Genomic DNA, 22,192 nt, shown 5'->3' on the forward strand with positions numbered 1-22,192 from the left:
TTTAGAAGGGAGAGGATACATTCTAGGTAAGGAGAACAGTGGAAACAGATGAGGAGTCAGAAAACCGTAGGATGTATATAGAGATCATAGGATCATAGATTTAAAGGTGTAAGGGAACTTTAAAATCCTCTAATACAACATCATACAAATATAAGCAAACTGAGGGCTAAGGATTTAAGTGACTTGTCCAAGGTCACACAGGTAGTATGTGATTGAGTCAGTATTTGAAGTGAATTTCTCTGACTCCAAACACAAGACTTTCCCCCTCTGCAGATGGTAAGGGATCCGATCTGGCTGGAGAATAGAGAATGTGAAGAGGAATAGTGAAGAGGAATGTGAAGAGGAATAGTGAATGAGAGTCTTAAAGACCAGGCTGATGAGGCTGAACTTCATCTTGTAGGCAATAGGAAACCACTGAAAGAAAAGAAATCTGGCAGTATGTGTAAGTGGATTGGAGGTGAGGGAATGGGAAGGACATGCATCTAGGAGACTGGAAAAGAGGATATTGTAATAAAGTCCAGGTAAAAAGTGATGACATTGTGGATCAGGGTGGTGGCTGTAAGGGTAGAGAAAAGGACATGAGTATAAAAGCAGTTGTGGAGATAGAATTGAAGGCACTTGGCAATCACTTCCAATTATGTTCTGGTCTGAGCAAGGAACAATGTCATCTGTGGGTTCCTGAGAGAGGGGATGGAGAAGGGAAACATCTGACGTGGGATGAATGCTGGCTGAGGGCCAGGACTAGAAGATCAAAGCCAAAAGAAGGGGGCAGAGAAGATACACACAGAGAAATAGAAGAAAAAAAAGAGACAGCCACCTTAGAGAGCTGAAGCTGGCTCTGGGCAACCTCTAAGATCAAACACAAAAATCCTCCACAGAATCTTATGGGCATTAAGATGATTAATAAGTATTTAGTCCTGTCACAAAACAACAAGGTTGTTTTCTTCTTCCTTCAGTTTTCCTTCCCTGCACCATTGATCTTCTCCCCTCCTGTCTCTTCCAGTACCTTCCAGCAATCATCCATGAAGTTCAACTCCCACTGTTGGTGCTTCCTGTGTTACTCTGGACAAATCATTTGATATCACTGGGTCTCAGTTTTCCTATTTGTAAAATGATGGGATGGACTTGGGCTAGATGGTCTCTGAGGTCTCTCCCAGCTCTAAATCCTTTATTCTATCATTTCTCACTTTCATACATCTTCAGTTTCTTCCTTCCCACTGATTCCTTCCCATCTATCTACAAACATGCTCAGATCAACCCAGTCCTTAAAAACAGCTTTCTTTTGATTCTTCTAGTCCATCCAGAGAGTGAACCATTTCTTTTCTCCCCTTTGTTACTAAACTTCTTAAAAAAGTTGCTAATAACTGATGTCTCCAATTCCTCAATGCCTTCTCTTCCTTCAGCTCCTTGCACCCTGCTTTCTTCTATCTCTGCCATTTCACTAGAACTTCCTTCTCAAGATCTATAACATAATCAACAAGCATTTATGAAGTGACAACTATGTATCAAGCACTGTTCTAGGCACTGGGGATATAAATAAAATACTGGACATGAAAGTTCCTGCCTTCAAGGAGCTTGCATTCTAAATCCATTAACCTTAATAGCCTCTTTGCATCTTTTGACATTTTTGATCACTGGATACTGTCTTCTCTCCTTCCTGAGCTTCAGAGACATCATCTCATTTTGCTGCTCTACTCTCTTATTTCTCGGATTCCTCCCTTTCTTCCCAGCCTTTCAATGTGGGTGATCCTTGAGGGTCTATTTCTAGTCTGCTTCTTTCCATCTCTACTTGTTCCTTCTAGCCTTCTTTTCTTTAGGCTTCTGGTTGGTTTCTCTGTCCTAGGTCACTCCTCACTCCAGTTTATCTTCCACTCAGTTTTCAGTTTGATCTTCCATGGCACCTCTCTAGTCAATAAACTTCAGTGGCTCTGTAGAACCTCCAGGATCAAATATAAAGTTTTCTGGCATTCAAAGCCCTTCATAACTTGGCCACTTCCTGCCTTTCCAGTCTTATGCCTTACCTCCTTCCTCCCTCCCCATACTCTGTGATCCAGTAACAACAGCCTCTCGCTCCTGGAACAACATGCTGCGCTTCCCAGCTCTAGCTAATTGCATTGGCTGTCCCCAATGCCAAGAATACTCTGTCATTTTCATCTCTTGGTTTCCTTGAGTCATTTTTTTCAGTTGTGTCTGACTCTTCATGATCCCATTTGGAGTTTTCTTGGCAAAGATATTGAAGTGGTTTGCCATTTCATTCACCACCTCATTTTACAGATGAGAAAACTGAGGCAAACGGGGTAAGTTACTTACCCAGGGGCACACAGCTAGTAAGTGTCTGAGGTTGGATTTGAATTCAGCAAGAGGAGTCTTCCTGACTCCAAGGCTGGTGCTCTAACCACTGAACCACTGATCTCCCCCTTAGCTTCCTTGGCTTTCTTCAATTTCTAGTTAAAATCCCACCTTCTGCAAGAAGACTTTCCCAATTCCCTTTAATGCAAATGCCTACCATCTGTTAATTGCCTCCAATTTATCTTGTCTATATCTTGTTTGTTTGTAATTGCTGGAATGTTGTCTCTTCCCTCCCCGCTCCCCAGACTATAGGATCCTTGAGAACAGGGACTTTCTTTATATCCTTCGCCTTTCTTTATATCCCCAGTGCTTAACACAACGTCTGGCACATAGTAGGTGCTTAATATATGCTTGTTGACTTTCCTTAGCCATTTCCATGGTTCTGTCACTACACAGCTGACTTCCAAATCTAAAAGTGATGTCCTGACCTCTCCTCTGAGTTCCATACCTGCATTTTAATGATTATTAGAGCACCTGCACCTGCACCTGATCATCCCATTAGTACCTCAAGTTTACTGTGTCTCAAACAGAGCTCATTATCTTTCATCCTAAACTTTCTTGATCTTCCTTCTGACTTCCTAATTATTTTCTTCATTATCACCATCCATCAGCTCATTGCAGTGGAATGAGCACTAGACTTAGTCAGAAGACCCAGGTTCAAATCTCATCTCCAAAGCTTCCCAGTCACACAATTTTGGGCAAATCACTTAACCTTACTGGGTGTAAAAAGAGAGAGTTAGGCAAGATGATCTCTATGGTCCTCTCCATTTCCCAATCTATGATCCCAGTATCATATGACTTCTGAACTCCTTTCCAGCCCTAAATCTTATAATCCTGTAGGATTTATGGATGTGCAGATTTGGGGATGACAATGACCATAAACTTATAAAACATGAGCTCTCATATTACTTCCAACTCGAGGTCTATAATTCTTTATTTGACTCTTCCCTGTCCTTCACCGCTCCCGTTTAATTACCTAACAAATCCTCTTAATTTCATGGCATCCGCCACATTTAAAATGGGTGATTCTAAAGAGAATCTTTTACTATCAGTCTTGGATTATCAACAAATATATTTAAGAGTTTTATTCATCATAATCTTGGGCATCGGAGATGGATAACTGCAGCCAACATCTAGATGAGGTATCAGCAACCTTTCCAAAGATGTTGCACTAAGGTTCTGAGCTCTATTTTTCTGACATAAGAGGATTGGCAGGCTATCACTAAGTGAATTATTTAGATTTCTTGGGAGAGAAGGAGCTGAGGAAGGGCCAGTGATAGATGGCTTTAAGTATGAATAAGAGAAGACAGTTCCTATTAAGCATGAGTTAAAGGGCACTAGAGAGTTCTTCCAAACCCTTAAAAAATTGCTCACATATTCTTTATTTGACATATTTCCTGACATTCTATTAATTAGAAATTCAGTTGCGTTAGTTAGCACCCTTTTCAAAAGAATACAGATATTCCCAGGCTAGCTTTCATTTTAATTCGAAAAACATTTATTAAGTGAGGCATCTATTTGCTAGTCACTGAGGATATAAAGTAAAAATAAAACAGCTCTTACCTCCAGAAGCTTACATTTTTCTAGGAGATACATCAGGTACACAAATAAGTAAGTGAAAACTGTATACAGAAAAAGTAATAGTAAGAGGGGCAGAATGCTAACTCTTGGGGAGATCAGGGAAAGACTCATGTGGAAAAGGGCATCTGAGTTAAGGGAAGTCAGGAGTTCTATGATGTGGAGGTGAGGAGGGCATATATTTCAAACAAAAAAAGACCATGAGCAAAAATGGAATGGGAGCAGAACATGGAAAACCACATATAGGGAGTAGTAAATAGGTTAGTGATCAGGTAGGTGACACAGTGGATAGAGTGCTGGCCCTGGAGTCAGTTCAAATCTGGCCTCAGAGACTTATTAGCTGTGTGACTCTGGACAAGTCACTTAACCCTGTTTGCCTCAGTTTCCTCTGTAAAATGAGCTGGAGAAGGACATGGCAAACCACTCCAGTATCTTTGCCAAGAAAACTCCAAACGGAGTCACGGAAAATAGGACAGGACTAAAAAATGACTCAACACCGTTAGGCTGGTATGAAGTAGAGTAATAGAAACAGCTAGGCAGTGCAGTGGGTAGGGTGCTGGACCTGGAGTTAGGAAGACCTGAGTTCAAATCCAGCCTTAGACATTGCCTAATTATGTAACTCTAGGCAAGTCACTTACCCGCCTCAGTGTCCTCGTTTGTAAAATGGGGATAAGAATAGCCCCTACTTTACAGTGTTGTCATAAGCAACATAAGATATTTGTAAAGTGCTTTGCAAATCTTAAAGCACAGAATAAACACTATATTATTATTATTAAATTAGACTGGAAAGATAAATGGGGACTAGATTGTGGAGGGCTTTAAATACCAGAATGTGAAGTTTGTATTTTATCCAGGAGGCAGTAGGGAGTCACTGATGATTTATGAATAGAGGAAGTGGTTTGATCAGATGCATGGTTTATGAATGTCAATTTCAGCAGCTATGCTAAGGACAGGTTGTAGAGGAGAGACACTAGAAGGAAGGAAATCATTTAGACACTATTGCAATAGTCCAGGCAAAGAGTGAAAAAAGTCTGAATAAAGATAGAGGTTGTGGGAGTGCAGAGAAGGGAGGAAATGAACAGATGTTGTGGAGGCTGAATTGACACAGCCCGACACCTCAGAATAAATTAGAGAAGGTGTAGTGGGAGAAGGATTGGAGGTGGAAACAAAGCCCAGGGGTTTGAATTCCTGTTCTGCTCCTTTACCTGCATGACATTAGGAAACTCTGGCCCTCAATTTCCTAACCTGCAGAATGAAGGAATAGGACCAGATGATCTCAAAGGTCCCTTCATGCTCTGGATCTAGTTTTCTATCATCCTCTTTTTGCTATTCCTACTGCTACTGCCCTAATAGGCTCTCATTACCTCCTACCTGGACTATTGCAATTAAGCCTGCTAACAAGCCTTCCCACCTCCACTTTCTCCCCCCAACAATCCATCCTTCCCACTACGTCAGAAGAATCTTCCTTATGTATAGAGATGGGACTCAGCAATGATCAAGACATTCCTCTGCTCACAAGTCTGCAGTGGTTCTTTATTGCCAACCAAAAAACATACAATCTCCTGGGCCTGGCATTCAAAGCTCTGTCTATTATAGTAATAGTCCCCAAACAGGTCACAGTATTGAGGCCACATTCTCTATTATGGAAATAATAGAAAATATTACAGGTCTCTTTTATAAAAAAATCTACAATATGATGTAATAAAATGATATAATATGATATAATAAAATAAAATTATATAACACAATATAATATAATATAAATTGTAAGCCTCTTCTTATTCAAAACTCTGGTCTCCAACAAGTCAAAGGAACTGAATCAGGAAGGGATAGCTTTCTCTTTATTAACAGGACAAGACCTTTTTGATTGTTAACTGAGTCCTTTGCTGTCAAACTTTGGAATGTAGATAAGGTCTCTTCACCTCATCCTCAGTGGGAGGAGCTGAGAAACATCCTTTAGTCCAAACAAGGCACATGGCAAGTACTATGTGACCTCGTTTTTATTGGAGGGAATTTGTAGGGCTTTATACAGGTCAGCTAGAGTCTCTACCTTTAACCTTGCTTTAAAAAAATTCTCTCTCTATTCCTTTCTATTCAGGTATGAAAAAGACTTATATCAGGCTTTGGGAGCTGCTCTGAACTAGCTCTCTCCTTTTCTGAAGGACGGGTCCTTGGGAAGCTTAGAAGACCTCTCACTATAGAGGTGGCAGAAGCTGATTGAAGGCAGGGGTTTTGGAATGTAAAGGAGTAACCAGAAATCTTTTGGCTTCCATCTCTGTCTCTCTCTGTCTCTCTCTGTCTCTCTCTGTCTCTCTCTGTCTCTCTCTCTCTGTCTTTTTCTCTGTCTCTACTAGGAGTTGGGAATTTCATGTGGCTTTATGTCCAGGCAGACACTATTGATTCAACAACATGTATTAGTACCCTGCACTCTTCTTTCCAGGAATCATCGTGTCATCTTTTTAGGATTATGGTTAAGGATTCTACTTTTGTTTCATAGGAGTCATTGTTCATAGAGGTATGTGTTTGTTACTGAGCTAATAGTTTCCCCTTAAAGTTTATGACCTTGGTGATACCTTCGTTAGAATGTTATTTATTTTCTCTGATTGTGCTGATAATTCCCACTAATTTTTTCTTTCTCTTGAGCAAAATTATGCATAAATTTTGTGGTGTTTAGCTTTCCCAGACATGTACTTGTCCACTATCTAGATTCCAAAACTGGCAGTCCCAAAGAAATCTGAGGTGCAGACTCCTAGATAATGTTTCCTTCCTCCATTGATACTCATCCTGTTGAACAAATCAAATTATAAACAAATTTCTGTGTGTAGTGAATGTCTTTTTTAAATATATGATTATATTTATATATTATTCCATAGCCTTGGAAGTGTAATGGAGTCAGGAAGTGGTACAATTTATTCTGTGATCACACTAACATTTCAGTGCAACATGGAATCACAGGACAAACACCATCGGCATAAAAGGGCGAAGCCTCAGGGAAGCAGATTGCTTCAGATAGTTGTATTCAGACAGATACGGCCTCCCTGGTAGTATGCCTCCTAATTGCCATTTGAAACACTAATTTGAAATATCTGCTCCAGCTCTCAGCTTCTCATTCCTGTCTCAATGTTTTGAATCTATTAGTCTCAAGAAACTCTGATTCCTGCCTGGGCCCGGCCATTCATTTATAAGAGGTGGCATTGTACAGTGGATTTGCGAGTCCAGAAATCTGAATTTGAATCCTCTCTCTGAAACTTGCCATGTAACCATAAACAAGCTATTCAGTCTTCATATCTGTTTCCTCACATGTAAAACGAGGGTTGTAAATCATTCCTTCCCTTCATCACAGGGTGGTTGTGAGCGAAGAAGTGTTTTGTAAACCTTAGTGTATTATTTATGTATATGTGTTATGATTATAAATACATGACATATTAACACATAATAGCATAATAACTTAGAAAGCAGTGGTGCAATGGAAAGATCCTTGGGGTGGATTAAATCCTATTCTGAGAATTTGAGAAGGGAAAAGGAAGGTGGAGAAAAGGAATATGTTGTATAGAATGATGCAAGAAGGGGGTGGAACTTACTATTTCTCATACTTGGGGTCTAAAAAGATATACAAACATGGAGGATGGTGGGGACGGGACAGGAGGACATCAGATGAACATTGCTCACATTAAATTGACAAAGGAAGGTTGAAAACAAATACATAGTTTTGTATAATAATAGAACAAACTCAACAGGGAAACAAGTGGGGATAGGAGGCCACATTATAGGGAAAATAATACCCAGGAACAGTCATAAGTAAAACAAATGCCCTGATTCTGATGGGGGAATTAAAAGGAGGGGGAATAAAGAACTAATATAGGGGGTGCTTTATGTTGTCTTTTAGATAATTGGGAAATGAATGAACAAATTGTGTTATATGAATGTAATGGAATATTATTATTTGGTAAAAATAAGAATTCTTATTCTGTAAGAAGTATCATTATTCTTTAAGAAATGATGAAAGAGACAATTGTAGAGAATCCTAGGTAGTATAAACTGAAGCAAAGTAAAATGAAAAGATCCCAGAAACATTTTATATAAGGACAGCACCATTATAAAGAAAAACAGCTTTGAAAGACTTAAAAGACTGGTTAATGCAATATGGTCAATCAAGTTTCCAGAGGTTACATAATGAAGCATATTACTTACTTTCATACAAGGAGGTGATGGACACACAGTACAGAAACATACATTTTTAGACATGACTAATGTGTGGATTTGTTTTGCTTAACTATGCTATTTGTAAAAGGGCTGTTATTTTCTTTCTCTTGTTTTTTATTTGGTAGAGAGAAGTTCAGAAGGAGGTTAGCAATAGTGATGCCAAGTAAAAGAAGACCATGGAAATTTTTTTAAATGCGCAGAGAAAGAAGAAAGCTCAGAAGAAAGCACATAAACGTGCTTTGTTGTAAAAGTAAAGTGCAGAATTTATTATGTACTTTTTTTTAAAAAAAAATCAAGCAGTATGGAATGGAGAACCATGGTTTAATTAGAATCTGCTTCTTGCATTGTTGTGTGCATAAAAATGATCTTTTTATATTAAAGTTCAGAATGAAAAAGTTTTTTTTAAAATAAAGTTATGAGAGTTTTTATTTTTTTAAATGTCTTCCTGTAGGTTATGGGCAATGTCCCAGAGGAGACTTTGCTACACTGTAGAGGATTTTAAGAGAATGTCGTTGCATGACAATAAATCACTCTGGCGATTGAGGAATGGTGTTATATAGGTGTGAATATGTGTGGGTGGAGTCAAGTTAGAAAACCAAGACAGAGGACTGTCACAATGTTTTGAAACATTACAGCTTAGAAGAGACTTTAAGAGATCACATTGGAAAGATTTTGAAACTATAAATTACAACTAAGGTCATCTATGAATAGTTGCCTGCCTGGAATACCCCACCTATTCAAGGTAATTCAGCACCAATGGAAACAATTGCTATTATAATAGAAAAGTATAAAACCAAGCTACAGAAAACATATCTTCCCTCCCCACCACCAACCCATTTCTTGTCACAATTTCATGTTAAAGGAAAGGAGGGCATAAGGAAACAAGCATTTATGTAGGGCTTATTACGTGCTAGGCACTGTGCTAAGCGCTTTTCACAAAGATTGTCTCATATGATCCTCACAACAATTCTTCAAGGTAGATGCTGTCTTTATTCCCATTTTACATTTGAGGAAACTGAGGCATACAGAGGTTAAGTGACTTGTCTAGGGTCACACAGTTAGTAAATGTCTGAGACTAGATTTGAACTCAGGTCTTCCTGACTACAGGTCCAGCACTCTATCCACTGTGCTACCAGCTTCCTCTAACAGAGGAAATAAAGAAAACAAAACAGAACAACTTTATTTCCCTTAGTTTTAGGAGAATATGGGGCCATATGACTTGTGCATCTATAGCTCCAAAAATGCAACTTCAATTATTTGCCAAAGCCCATCCAGGCAGATCTGTAACTCATTTACTGACAATGCCTCTTCCGTGAAACAATACAATCCTCTTTATTTAAGAAGTGAGTGAGTATGTCTGGAATTCTTTATGAAGGGTGTTTTAATTCCTACCTAAAGTTTGGAGACAGTCTACAAAGACCCTAGGACATTGATGCCCAAGATTTTAAAGGATGCACTACCTTTTTGGAAACAACAAACATCTAAGGAAACATTAGACTGCCAACCAACTCCTGGATGGGCGTCATCAAAAATCAAAAGAAAGATTTATAACCACTTCAATTGATTTGGGGAAGCTTTGCAGTGTCAATGATTACGATTTAAAGCAGCAACTCATTAAACAAAATTGACATATTTTTTATGCATTTCTAAATATCTCCTAACCACTTCTACATCCATCAATCCATTCTTCATAATAAAAAATAAAAGAGAGGGAAAAAACAGTGTGGCAAAGACAACCAAAACATAAATAGATGTCTGGTACTATCTTTAATATTCCACACCCATAGCTCCCCACTACTGAAAAGGAATGAGAGAAATGTATTTTCTGAACCCTTCTTAAAGTCAATCTTAACCATTATCATTACAGAGCATTCAGTTTCCTGTTTGGTTCTTTCAACTTACATAGTTGTTACCATTGCATACATGGTTTTCCTGGCTCTTATTTCCCTCTGAATCTATTAAGGTAGGTAAAACATAGTCTGCAGCAAAACTGTTACTACTAAAAGAACTAACACCTTAAAATCTACAAACTGAAGCTTCCTCCTTCTTTTTCCTTTCTTCTTTCTTCCTACTCCTCTTTCTCGTTCTCCTCTTGTCCTCCCCCTCTCCACCCCTTACACTCTTGAGCTGTTGAGACCAGCATTAGGCATTTTACAACGCTGCAGATACAGTCTGGGTTGGGAAACATGGACTTGGGGTATAGCAGATTTAGCAATTCATCTTACCTCACATTAATGTCAGATTCATCCATCACAGGAAATAGGCATGGGTAGGCTGGTTTTCAGTGCCCACAGAAGGTATCTGGTCCTGCAATGGAAACAAACATGATGCTTGGAGACTAAAAAGCTCTCTAGACAGAAAGGCCGTGGGTTGTATTGGAAAGAGCCTGCTTGGGCTTGGGTTCAAATGCTGGCTTTGCTACCTAGCCAAGGTAAGATATTCCTAGATTCCATGACCATGTGCTTTCCTGTATATAACACTCTGCCTTTCAGGAGGGGAAAGAGTCCTGAATACATAATCAGAAAATAGAGTTTGAGACTGACTAGCTGAATGATTTCTAATGTTTTTTTTTTCCAGTTTACATTTCTTTTATGACATACTTTACACATCTCCTGCACAATCCCAGGTCTATAATGTGCTCCAGCCAAGTCACACCCACTGAGGGTGTGCAGCCCTTTGGGGGATACTCAAATTCAGTCATTCAGGGGCCAAAGCGTTCCATAATTTGAAGTTGTACAACAGCATGGGCCTTTGTTTCAGGGAGAAGCTTGGGGTTATTAAAAGTACTTTCCAGTTTCCCCCAAGGCAATGCAGTCTGCTCTCTTCCTCCTGACATTTAGAGAGCAATTAAATATTTGCAAGATACTTTATATATATTGTCTCACTTGATCCTCACAACAACCCTGTGGAATAGGTGCTAAGGTCTTTTCTTACCATTTTACAGATGAGAAAACTGAGATTCAGAGAAGTTAAGTGGTTTGATCACAGTCACACAGCCAGTAGGCATCAATGAAGTATTGAAACTCAGGTTTATTTCATTACAAGTTTCTATACAATCAATCAATCAAAAATCAACAAATATTTATTAGCAGCTTTTAAAATTGCTTTGAAAAATAATTTTTAAAAACAAGCAATTTATCAACAGCTGTTAAAGGTCTTTAGGTGCTATGTGCTAAGTGCTAGCGATACAAGGAAGAAGTAAAAACACTCCCTGTCTTCATAGAATTTATATCTTAATGAGGGAGACAACATGTATACAAATAAGCACAAAGAAGATACATACAGAGTACACAGAAAGTTAGAGACAGAAGGGGGAAAGTCTTCCTGTAGAAAAGGAGGTGCTTCATTTGTGCTTGCTGCCCCTAGGGGACGCAGTGGATAAGTGCTGGACCTGGAGTCCAGAAGACCTGAGTTCAAATACATCATCAGACTGGTACTAGCTTATGCTGGGCAAATCACTTAAGCTCCCTGAACCCCAGTTTCCTCATCTGTAAAATGGGAATAATAATAGCCTCAGGGTTATTGTGAGGGTAAAATGAGATAATATTTGTAAACCATTAATTAGAAATAACAATGGATTGGGAGCCAGAAGACCTAAGATCAAGTTCCTTATCCGGTACTTACTATGACCTTGGCCAAGTCACTGAAATTATCTGTGCCTCAGTTTCTTCATCTTTAAAATAGAGTGAGGGTCTGATAGGTCAGACTTGATTCTATCCAAGATTTCCTCTAGCTTTTATGGTGCCATATTTCTAGGACCTTCTATGGCTTATTAGCTTTATTAATATTGGCAAATCTCTCTGAATCTCAGTTTCCTCTGTAAAATGGGCCCAATAACCTTTACATTCCATATCTTTCAGTGATGTTGTGTTAAAAGTGTTTTGTAAATATTAAAGCATTATAAAAATATACTGCTATGGCTATTGTTATTATTATCCTAATTTCAACTGCATCATCTGTCTCTAAAGTGGGGCCAATAATCTGGTATCCAAGTAGAGCGCTGGCCCTGGAGGTTCATCTTCCTGAGTTCAATCTAGACTCAGATACTTACTAGCTGTGTGACCCTGTGCAAGTCACTTACCCCTGTGTGCCTTAGTTTCCTCATCTGTAAAATGAGTTGTAGAAGGAAATGGCAAATCACTTTAGTGTCTCTGCCAAGAAAACCCCAAATGGAGTCATGAAGAGTCAGACAGGACTGAAATAACTGAACAAACTTCCCAAGAAGGTTAAAAAGCTAAAACTAAAACAATTTGTAAAGTACAAAGTGTTATGTGTAATTTTTATTAGAAATGCCAAGAGGATGGTGAACTTAGTTCTTGATATAAAAGGAGACCTATAATCAGTCAATTAACAATCATTTACTGAGTACTCACTTTGAGAGAGGTACTGAACTAAACACTAGATTACTAAAATGAAGTTGAAATGCTCCCTGGACTTGGGAGGAGGGGGCAGAAGATAAGGTCACGGATTTAGATTTAGAGCTAGTTGAATCCTTACTGACTATCCACACAATTCCCTCATTTTATAGCAGAGGATCATGGGACCCAAAGGGTTTATTTAAGTAATTTGCCTAAAGTCACATAAATAAGTGGCAGAATCAGAATTTGGACTCCGGTCTTTTGCCTCCAAAAGGAATCTTGAACTTAAAACTTCATTAAAGTGCTTATCTGCTCAACCCCAATTAGCTTAAGAGGTAAACATTCCAGTCAAGTTTATAAGCCTTCCTAGGCATTTAATTTTTGTTGAATTTGCTTTTATTAAGAACCTACTATTGGCAGTGGGCTGTGCTCAGTGTGAGATAAATACAAAGAAGGATACACTAGAGGGTGAAGCCATGCTGATGGAGAAAAGACAGGGACTTGCCAGAGTGCTCCCAAATTCCCCTCCAAATAGCTTTAAATAATGCCTCGAAATAAATTCTAGAGTAGCAAAACCCACAAAAAGCTGGGGTGAAATAATCTTCCAGCCCAACACGACTTAAAAGGTTAGCAGGAAAGGTCTATCACATTAGAGTGAGAGTGGAGCACAGACTACACCAGGGCAGGTGGGGCCCCAGCAAACCAAGAACAGGCCCTGGGCCCAGCTGAATTAAAAAGTGACAGTAGCTGCTTCCAAAGGTCTCAGCCCACAGAGAGTTAGGGGATTACAATTGGTCAGAAGGAAAATACACAGGTCTTTTTGCTGGCACTGGGTGCAGGACTCTGCTGCATTGTCCATACTCTGATCTGGGTTGCAGTCCCAGGGCAAAGAGGAGCACTTGCACATCAGAGCTTGTGGCCACAGGGGAGTGGGGACCCTGGTCATGGTTCTAGGGCAGAAGAGAGTTCTTGTGGTCATTCAAAGACCAGAGCAACAAGCCAGGGGAATAAAAAAAGAGAAGAAAATGTGAAATATCTCATTTGAAAACAACTGACCAGGAAAATAGATTGAGGAGAGATAATTTAAAAATTGTAGTACTACCTAAAAGTCATGATAAAAAACAAAGAACCTAGACATCATCTTTCAAGAAATTATAAGGGAAAACTTCCCTGATAGCCTAGAAGAAGAGAGGAAAATAGAAATTGAAAGAATCCACCAATCACCTCCTGAAAGAGATCCCCAAATGAAAACTCCCAGGAATATTATAGCCAAATTCCAGAGTTCCCAGGTCAAGGAGAAAATATTGCAGGTACCCAGAAAGAACCAATCCAAAAATTATGAAGCCACAGTCAGGATAACACAAAATTTAGCAACTTGCACATTAAAGGTTCACAATAGAGGGATCTGAATCTTTGTTTTCTTGACTCCAAGAACAGTATTTAATCCACTATGCCAGGTTGTTGCCATAAAGCCTCTTTAGGAAGTCCTCAGGGCCTCTGATGATGGGAAACCCCTAGGCTTCGGGTAGGTAGGGGAGGAATGGGGAAATAAGACACAAACAAAAAAAAAAGCTTGAGAAAGAACAAAATAAACAATCTGGAAGTACTTTCAGTGAATGTAATTGGAAAGAATCCTTGACACTTGAACATTTACTATATATGTTACCCCAGGAAAGTCATGCAGCAGGATCTCAAATTTACAGCTGGAATGGGCTTTGGGAGTCATCTAATCTTAACATTCTCCCATTTTACAGATGAGTAAAATGAGGCCCAGAGAAGTGAGAAGGGATTTGCCCAAGGCTCCTCAGTTGGTAAGTAACACAGCCAGGGATATGGTCCAAGGGCATCAGAGGACCCAGGTCCTTGTTCTTCTGTTCGTTTACTGTGTGACTCTCTAGGCAGCAGTTTCATTGTCTGCCAAACGAGAACACTGGCCTTGATGGTTTCAAAGCTCCCTTCCAGAGCTGGCATTTTGTAATTTGAATGCTCCAAATCTACAACTCTCTCTACTCTCTCTATGCTTCCCCCCCACCCCCAGGAGCTGTTCTACACACCTAGCCCTGAGAAAAGGTTCCATATCTATTGATTTAGGCAGATGGTTTGGAGAAGAGAGCTCTTCAAATTCTACCAGACATACTTAATGTTATCTCTGAAAAACTAGATCTTGCCAGTGATGTGAATATTAGAAAGAACCCTAGACTTGGGAGCAGCAGATCTGGGGGTGAAGTCTTAGTTATTGATGATGTACTTAAGTGAGCTGGGTATATCGCTTCCCCTGAGTTTCAGCCTTTCCATCCGGAAAATGAGGCTAACGATGCTTTTACTCCCTGAATCCCAGGGTCAACTGTATAGCTTCAATAACCTAATGGAAGTGAAAAGCGCTTTATTGCCAGTAAATATTGCACAAATGTTGCATCTTATCATTTTCTCTGGCTGTCTCCCATACTCTGCTCTCCCTCCTCAACTCCACCTACTGACTTTCCTGTCTTCCTTTAAATCCCAGCTAAAATCCCATCAACCCTCTTAATTCCAGTGCCTTCCCTCTTTTAATTATTACCTATTTATCTCACATATAGCTTGTTGGTATATATTTCTTTGAATGTTGTAACCCCTTGCGGAGAGGGACTGCCTTTTATCTCTTCTTGTATCCTTAGCATAGCACAGTGCCTGGCACATGGCAGGTGCTTAATAAGTATTTATTAATTGATATTATCTTTCCAAATGGCCTTACAGCTTTAAAGTAGCAGTTTCCAGATTCAGGAAAAATGATTTTGAGACAAGAGTTTTTTCCTCAAATCTTTCCCTCTTCCTAGAGGTATAATGGGGATGGGGAGGGGGAATGACTGACCAAGAGGGCCAAGTCCTTAGAGAAGGGGCTTTTATCCTTTTTCTGTATCTTTGACTCCTTTGGCAGTCTGGTGAAAACCTATGGGCCCCATCTCAGAATAATGTTTAAAAATTCATAGAATAAAATGCATAACATTTCAAGGGAAACCAATTATACTGAAATACAGTTATTAAAATCTTAAGGGGAAAAAAAAGTTCACAGACCCCAGATTAAGAATGTTTTTTGTAGAGAAAGCTCTTATTTTCCCTTCCTGGTGGGTTATACAGAATATGTGACAAGATTCCCTGGCTTACTTCCAATCCAACCATGTGTGAAGGCTTGGTGAGCCTACTTCTGGCCATGAGCGACTAGAGGGCTGGTGCTGTGTGGTAACAAGGAATCTTCTGGTTGTCCTTCTTAGGAGCCAGAAGGACTGATGACCCAGGATAGGCTGAGCTAGAATTGAGTATGAATTAAACAGATTTCAGCTGTTTCTCTCACTCTTTTCTCTGAAAGCTTTTGAGAAAGGATTGCTTTGAGCTTGGGGAGAAGGGGAAGGAAAGGTAGGAAGAATCAGCTGCTTCCTACCCTCTCCTTAACTCGGGCCAATGTGGTCCCTGTTTTTTTTTTTTTTGTGCTTATTCTTTCTAGATCTTAGGTGACTCAACTAGAGGTGGTAGCAGCAGTAGCAACGGGGCTGGTAAAAACCGACAGTTAAGCAACCTGCTTGACCCAGCCCAGACGGGACTGACGCATCAACTGGGACACCCCATCCTGCAAAGAGCCAGCTTAGCTGAGCAAGGGAAAGACTTGTCCATTAACACCACCTGACTCTGAAGCCAATTTGGTAAAGACTCTGAAAGGGGAGAAAAGGATGCCTAGAGCCACGTGTTTCAAGGTACCCCTCTGTCCCATATGTGCCCTAACACATCTCTTTGGGGACTGCGTTGCAGAGAGTAGAGTGTACTTTCAGTGTGGGAGATGTTTTCAAATATCAGTCCTTACTATGCCTTCTCAGCAAATATCCCTTTTATAAAAGCAATAGGTGCCAATTGGTTTATTGATATTGAGGAATGTATTTCTCATGAGCATCAGTACTAGAGATCACAACCCCTAGAATCTTCAGAGGAGGGAGAAGTTAGCATACTCCCCTCTCAGACACCAACTTGCCAGTCCAATGTGAGCTGGGAAAGGGAGCCCAGGGAAGGGGTACTACTGAAGGCACATTAACATTGCTTTTTCCCAGGGATTGGTCAAATGGGTAATGGGGCATTAGGGGAGCTTAGGTCCTAGCTGGAGGCCGCTTCTCCTTTCCACAGTTACTTAAATTATTTCTGGTGTTCCAGAGGGAAGAATATTCCTATAGTCTGATATTTTCCCACTGATAACTCTCAAAGATGTCCATAAAACTCTTTATACCAATATATTAACGGTAGAATTATTATTCTTATTAATAGTTCACATTTCTATAATAAAGTACTTTCCTTATGACAACTATGTAAGTGTTATTTCCTCTATTATATAGATGAGTCACCTGATTCTCAGAGAGATTCTCAGTTGTGTTTCACATGACTGACAGGTGGCAGCATCAAGATTTGAACCCAGATTATTGAAAACATTTTTTCAACATTCTTTAAATAAATGAAAAGCGGGTACCATTCCTTGGAAAACAGGCCAACTCTCAGCGGGTGCTTTAAGTTTCCAAACTGGAACTATAACAACACTTTATTAAAACTGAGACATTACTGTAATTAATTAAAAACTACTCATTTTGAAAGAGATGGCTCTTCCTCTGCAAAACAACTGATCGTCGACCACAGACAAGCTTGTTGGAAAGCCACAGTGTGAAATGGTCATCCCCCAAAGCTATCCGGTCTGATGTTGCTTTAGGCTAATAACAGCTGTCACTTATAGAGTGCTTTCAGGCTTGCAAAGAGCTTTATATACATTCATGGGATCACGGAAGCACAGCATTTGAGGTGAAACGTATCTCAGAGGCCATGCTAGTTCAACCCCTTTCTTTTATACACAAGGAAACTGATGCCAAGGGTGAGAAGCCTCGGCCTTGAGGCCAGATGTGGCCTTCTAGGTTCTCAGATGCGGCCAAATCCTTTTATTAAAGGGGATTTGTTCTGTGAGGTTTGGATTCAGTCAAAGACCCCTGGTAGGGAGTACAAGTGAGCTACCCAAGGTCACACAGATAGAAAGTAGCACAAGTCCGAAGGATCAAATAAGATACCATGTAAAAGCACTTTGCAAACTTCAATGCACTGTACGTCGATGATGGTTGTTATTATTATTGTTATATTTTATTTTCTTTTTTTTTACCCGGGCATTCTGTCTTCAAATCATTCACACACAAGTCAAGACATCACTCTCTTGGTGCCCTCTTCAAGAATTAAAGGGGAACAAGTCATGACACTGGGCCTCATTATTTCATTTGAGTTTTACAACCACCCAGTGAGGTGATTATCAGCTCCATTTTACAGATGAAGAAATTGAGGCTCTGAGAGATAAAGCAATTTGCTTAGAGTCCCATAGTTAACAAGGGTCTGTGGAGAGGATTCAAACTGAGGTTTTCTTGCCTTGATTCCAAGTCTCTATCCACACACCAGGCTGCCTCTTTTGATCATGTTATAGTCGATAGCATCCAAAGCCAGGGAAGAGCTAGTTCTGACATCCTTGGTCTCGGGTAGACCACAGCTGGAACACTGTGTACAGTTCTGAGCACAACATCTGAGGATAGATACTGACAAACTGGAGCCTGACCGCAGGAGGAGGGTGAGCAGGATGGACTGGAGACCACTTTACACAAGAATCGGATGAAGGAATGAGAACAACACCTCAGTGGATGGGCTTTAGGATTGTGAAGCATTTTCATATTTTGTATCTTATTCTTGATGGCATCTCCATGAGGAAGGTAGGGCAAACATATGTTCCCCCTTCACAGAAGCAGAAACTGAGGCTCTAACATGTCTGCCCAGAGCACACAGCTACATGAGGGAGATCTGGGACTCAACCTCTGGTCTTCCGGAGCATAGTCCCTTTCTCTTTCCACTGAATTGTGCTGCTGCCTCTACAGAGGATGCTCGGCAAGGACTAAGAGAAGATGTAAAGTAGACACGAGGATAAATTCCTCATTGATCTATGGTCCTGTGCTTTCTGATTCAAGAAAAGTTTGTGTACTCTTGGCCTATAGATAAAATTCAGATTCCTGATCCTGGCATTCAAAGCCCTCTAATCTGACCCCAATCTAACCACATCTTATATTTCCCCTTTTTACATTTTTTCTTTTGATAGGTTAGAATCCCAGTTCTTCACCTTATGACCTTGGGTATGACCTTATGACCTTGGATAAATCACTTAACCTCTCCTATTTTTAATTTCCTCATCTGAAAAATTAGGAGAGTCGATTAAATGTTATCTGAGGTCCCTTCCAGCTTCAAAATTATGCTTCTGTTAACAGCCTCCTGCTCCCTGTTCTTGTCTGTGCCTCTGCTTGAAGACAGTATTTTGTAGGAAATAATGGATAGGAAGGAAATCAGTAGCAGTGACAAAAGGAACCAAGAGGAATTTATCTCTTAGAGCATAAACTTCACCTCCTGGCACATGGATGTTGCTTATTATTTACTATTGTCCTCTTTTTAAATAAAGTAGTATGCAACTAAATCAGGCAAACTAATTTCCTTTCAGTGCCCAAATCTTGTCTCCCCCAAAGAAAAGAAAAAACAGCCTTGTCCTTTATCAATCATTTTCAAGGACTTCAAAAAGGTTTCTTCTTTCTCCTTCTCTGTCTTCCACCTTCAGAAACTTCAATTTGGACTGAGGAAGGAAAAAAGTGATTTCTAGAATCTTAGGATTCTAGGATTTTTGAGATCATTCAGTCCCAACCTCTTATTTCCCAAAGGCGGGAACAAAGGTCTGCACAGCATGGGATCACAAATTTAGAACTGGAAGGAACCTTAGAAACCATCAAGTCTAATACCCCTACCCCTATTTTACAGAAAAGGAGACTGAGGCACAGAGAGGTTAAGTTACTTACCCAGGGTTACACAGCTAATGATAGTTTGAGGTACAACTTAAACCTAGGTCTTCCTGACTCCAAGTCCAATGCCTTGTCCAATACACCATGCTGCCTCTCAGACTTATTTGAAGTCACATATTGAGTTATTGGAAGAAACGGGAGTTGGAAAACCCAGGTCTCCTGAGTCCCAAGACACCACAGCAGAGCTGCCTCGTTATCTAAGAAATCTACAGGCAACTTGGGTTGTTGTAGTTTCATCTCCTTTTAACTTTTAGAATTATTTTCCCAGTATCTCAGAACCACTTTTTCAGAACCACTTGAGCTATTTCCTACTGCAAAGTTTCACTACTGCAAAAGTCTTGTGTTTTCTTGGTTTCATGGCACTCTTTGGAGTGACACATTTTCAGCCCCTCCACACCTTATTAAATACTTTCCTGAGTTGCTGTGGCCAAAACCTCCAACTCCTGCTGTCCAGTTCTGGTGATAAACCTCTTTCCACTTGGCCAATCTGGTCCTCACCAGAAAGAACACTGGCTCTGAACTCAGAGGACTTGGCCTCAAATCCCTTATAGATTTTTCATCTGTGTACATACAAGGAGAAATCATGGAAGGAAATGGACACACATGTTGTCTTCCCAGCTAGACTGCAGACTCCTTGTGAACAGGGACTGAAACAACTTTTGTCTTTGTAGCCCCAGAGCCTAGCACAGCATCTGACACCTAAATGATGTTTAATAAATGCTTGTTGACTGATCAGTACCTGTATGACCCTGGTCAAGTCATTCTCCACATCTCAATTTCTTCATCAGCAATGAGAAGATTGGACGAGATGGCCTCTGACCTTCCTTCTACCTTTAGATCTGTGCTCTGGGGGGATGTAGCTCATCTCTACATCTGTACTCAAAACTGTTTTAGCTTGGTAAGGCCTGATGGGACTTGGGTTCCTCTTAGCATAACCTTCAAAAACCCAGGCTCACCTCCATGCCACATAGAACAGCAACACAGGAAGCCTTTAGTGGAAAGAATTCATTCCTAATCAGACTTCATTTTGGAATCCCTTTCATTTCTCTCAGATCTGTGGAAATTCACAGGAATGTAGATTTGGGACCTGAGCAGTCATTTAGTTCAACTCCCTTAATTTTACAGATAAGGAAACTGAGTCAGAGAGAGAGATTAAAGTAGCATGTCCAAGATCATACAAGTACTATGTGGCAGAGCCAAGATCTGAACCCAAGTCTTTTGACTCTATCCAAATCCAACACTCTACTACCCTATGCTGCTCTCTGTCTATTTGAAGTTCTAGGAATAGCAAGAAATGTAAGTGGTAACTGTCTTTTTATTAGGCCCCTTTCCAAATGAGTTGGTCTATCAGGACACCTATCTTGATTAAATATCACAGGCAGGTAGTGAGTTGAGTTCAGACCTGAAAAGCAGGACAAAAGTAGGCTGTATCACATTTGGGGGAAACTGGGTAGCGCTTAGAGTGATCCCAAACTAGTCCCTGCCACAAAAGCCTATCTATTTGACACCAGTATTTTCTAAGTGATGCTATAAGGCTAGGTGAATCATTTACCACCACGAATTCCTAAAAATCACAGCTTCATATAATCCTAAAAAAGGAGGGGAACAGAGAATGGAGGGTGGATCAAGAATGGCTTTCCCAAAAGAAGTGGATTAGATGACATCAAGGAAATACAGAACTGAAAAAGGAGGTGGACTGGTCACACAGTGAGAGTAAGGGCTAACAAACACATACAAATCCTGAGCGCTGCTCAAATCTAAACAAAATGACAAAAAGGACCAGACCAGTGGAAGTCCTCCAGCACACTGCATGGACCTTTGAAAGTGTATTTATGGAAAGGCATGAACAAGAGACAAGAAACCACAGATAAGCAATGATCTGTATGATGCAGGGAGTACCCATATTGATTGTCAACAAGCACTTACTAAGCATTTACAATGTGTCAGGCGTGGTGCTAAAAATTCTAGGAGTACAAAGAAAAGGCAAAAACAATCCCCAATCTCAGGGAGAGAGAGTTAACACTTAATAAATGTTTGTTGATGTTGATGACATCATGGATCCATCAAAATATTGAAATATACAAATGCCATTGTTGGTGTAACAAACTGGGTACCCTTGTTGGACATGGTCAATGGAGAATTTGTTTTCTTTGACTGTGCTATGAATATCTGTTACAAGGGTTTTTTTTTCCTTTCTTTTTTAACTGAGGAAGTAGGACAGGAGGGGAGAACCACAGACCATATCACCCCCAGGATTTTATACTATTCACATAGATTCCTACTTTGTTAAAAGTGGAAGGGACCTTAGAGAGATCATTTAGTCTAAGCTTCTTTTTTTAAAAAAAAAGGAACGAAGGCACACATAAATGTAGTTAGTTACCAGAGGAAGGAATGGGTATTCAGTCCTCTCCCCTCAGACACCCAGCAGGGACACCCAGTTTCTTGCATGAGAGGGGACTAACCCACTCCTCCAACTCAATGTCATATATATGCAATCTGAGCCATATATATTCAATCTGGAAATCTCTGAAGCAAGAAGCATAATGCATAAAGTACCAGTCCTGGAATCAAGACCATGAGATGCAAGTCTGAACTGTTAATGGGGGTTTCACACAGGAAGTTCTCCATACAAATGTGATCACTGAGCAACAAAAAACTCAACAACCTTAAAAAATATTATACCAATGCAAGCTGTTATTCATTATCTTATTAGCATTACACTTGAATGAATTAAGAAAAGAAGGCCCAAGAATATTAGGGAAATGGCCAGGTTTTTAACAGTGTGAGTTGAACAGGTAAATAATAAGAGTAATGGTATATGACTTCATCTGA

General features: G+C 40.0%; 1 protein-coding gene across 2 annotated transcripts in view; it reads right to left on the reverse strand.

Annotated features, from left to right (window-relative positions):
- The window catches only part of HTR4 (5-hydroxytryptamine receptor 4), a 79,173-nt gene that overhangs the window by 53,784 nt on the left and 3,197 nt on the right, over positions 1–22,192 (reverse strand). For both annotated transcript variants that reach the window (XM_027841643.1, XM_027841644.1), the window contains exon 2: positions 10,356–10,437. In XM_027841643.1, coding sequence (XP_027697444.1) covers positions 10,356–10,381 — 26 coding nt within the window. In that variant the 5' untranslated portion in view covers positions 10,382–10,437. The remainder of the gene's footprint in view (positions 1–10,355; positions 10,438–22,192) is intronic.

The sequence above is a fragment of the Vombatus ursinus genome, unplaced genomic scaffold, assembly GCF_900497805.2.
Source record: "Vombatus ursinus unplaced genomic scaffold, bare-nosed wombat genome assembly UNPS02014863.1, whole genome shotgun sequence".
NCBI lineage: Eukaryota > Metazoa > Chordata > Mammalia > Diprotodontia > Vombatidae > Vombatus > Vombatus ursinus.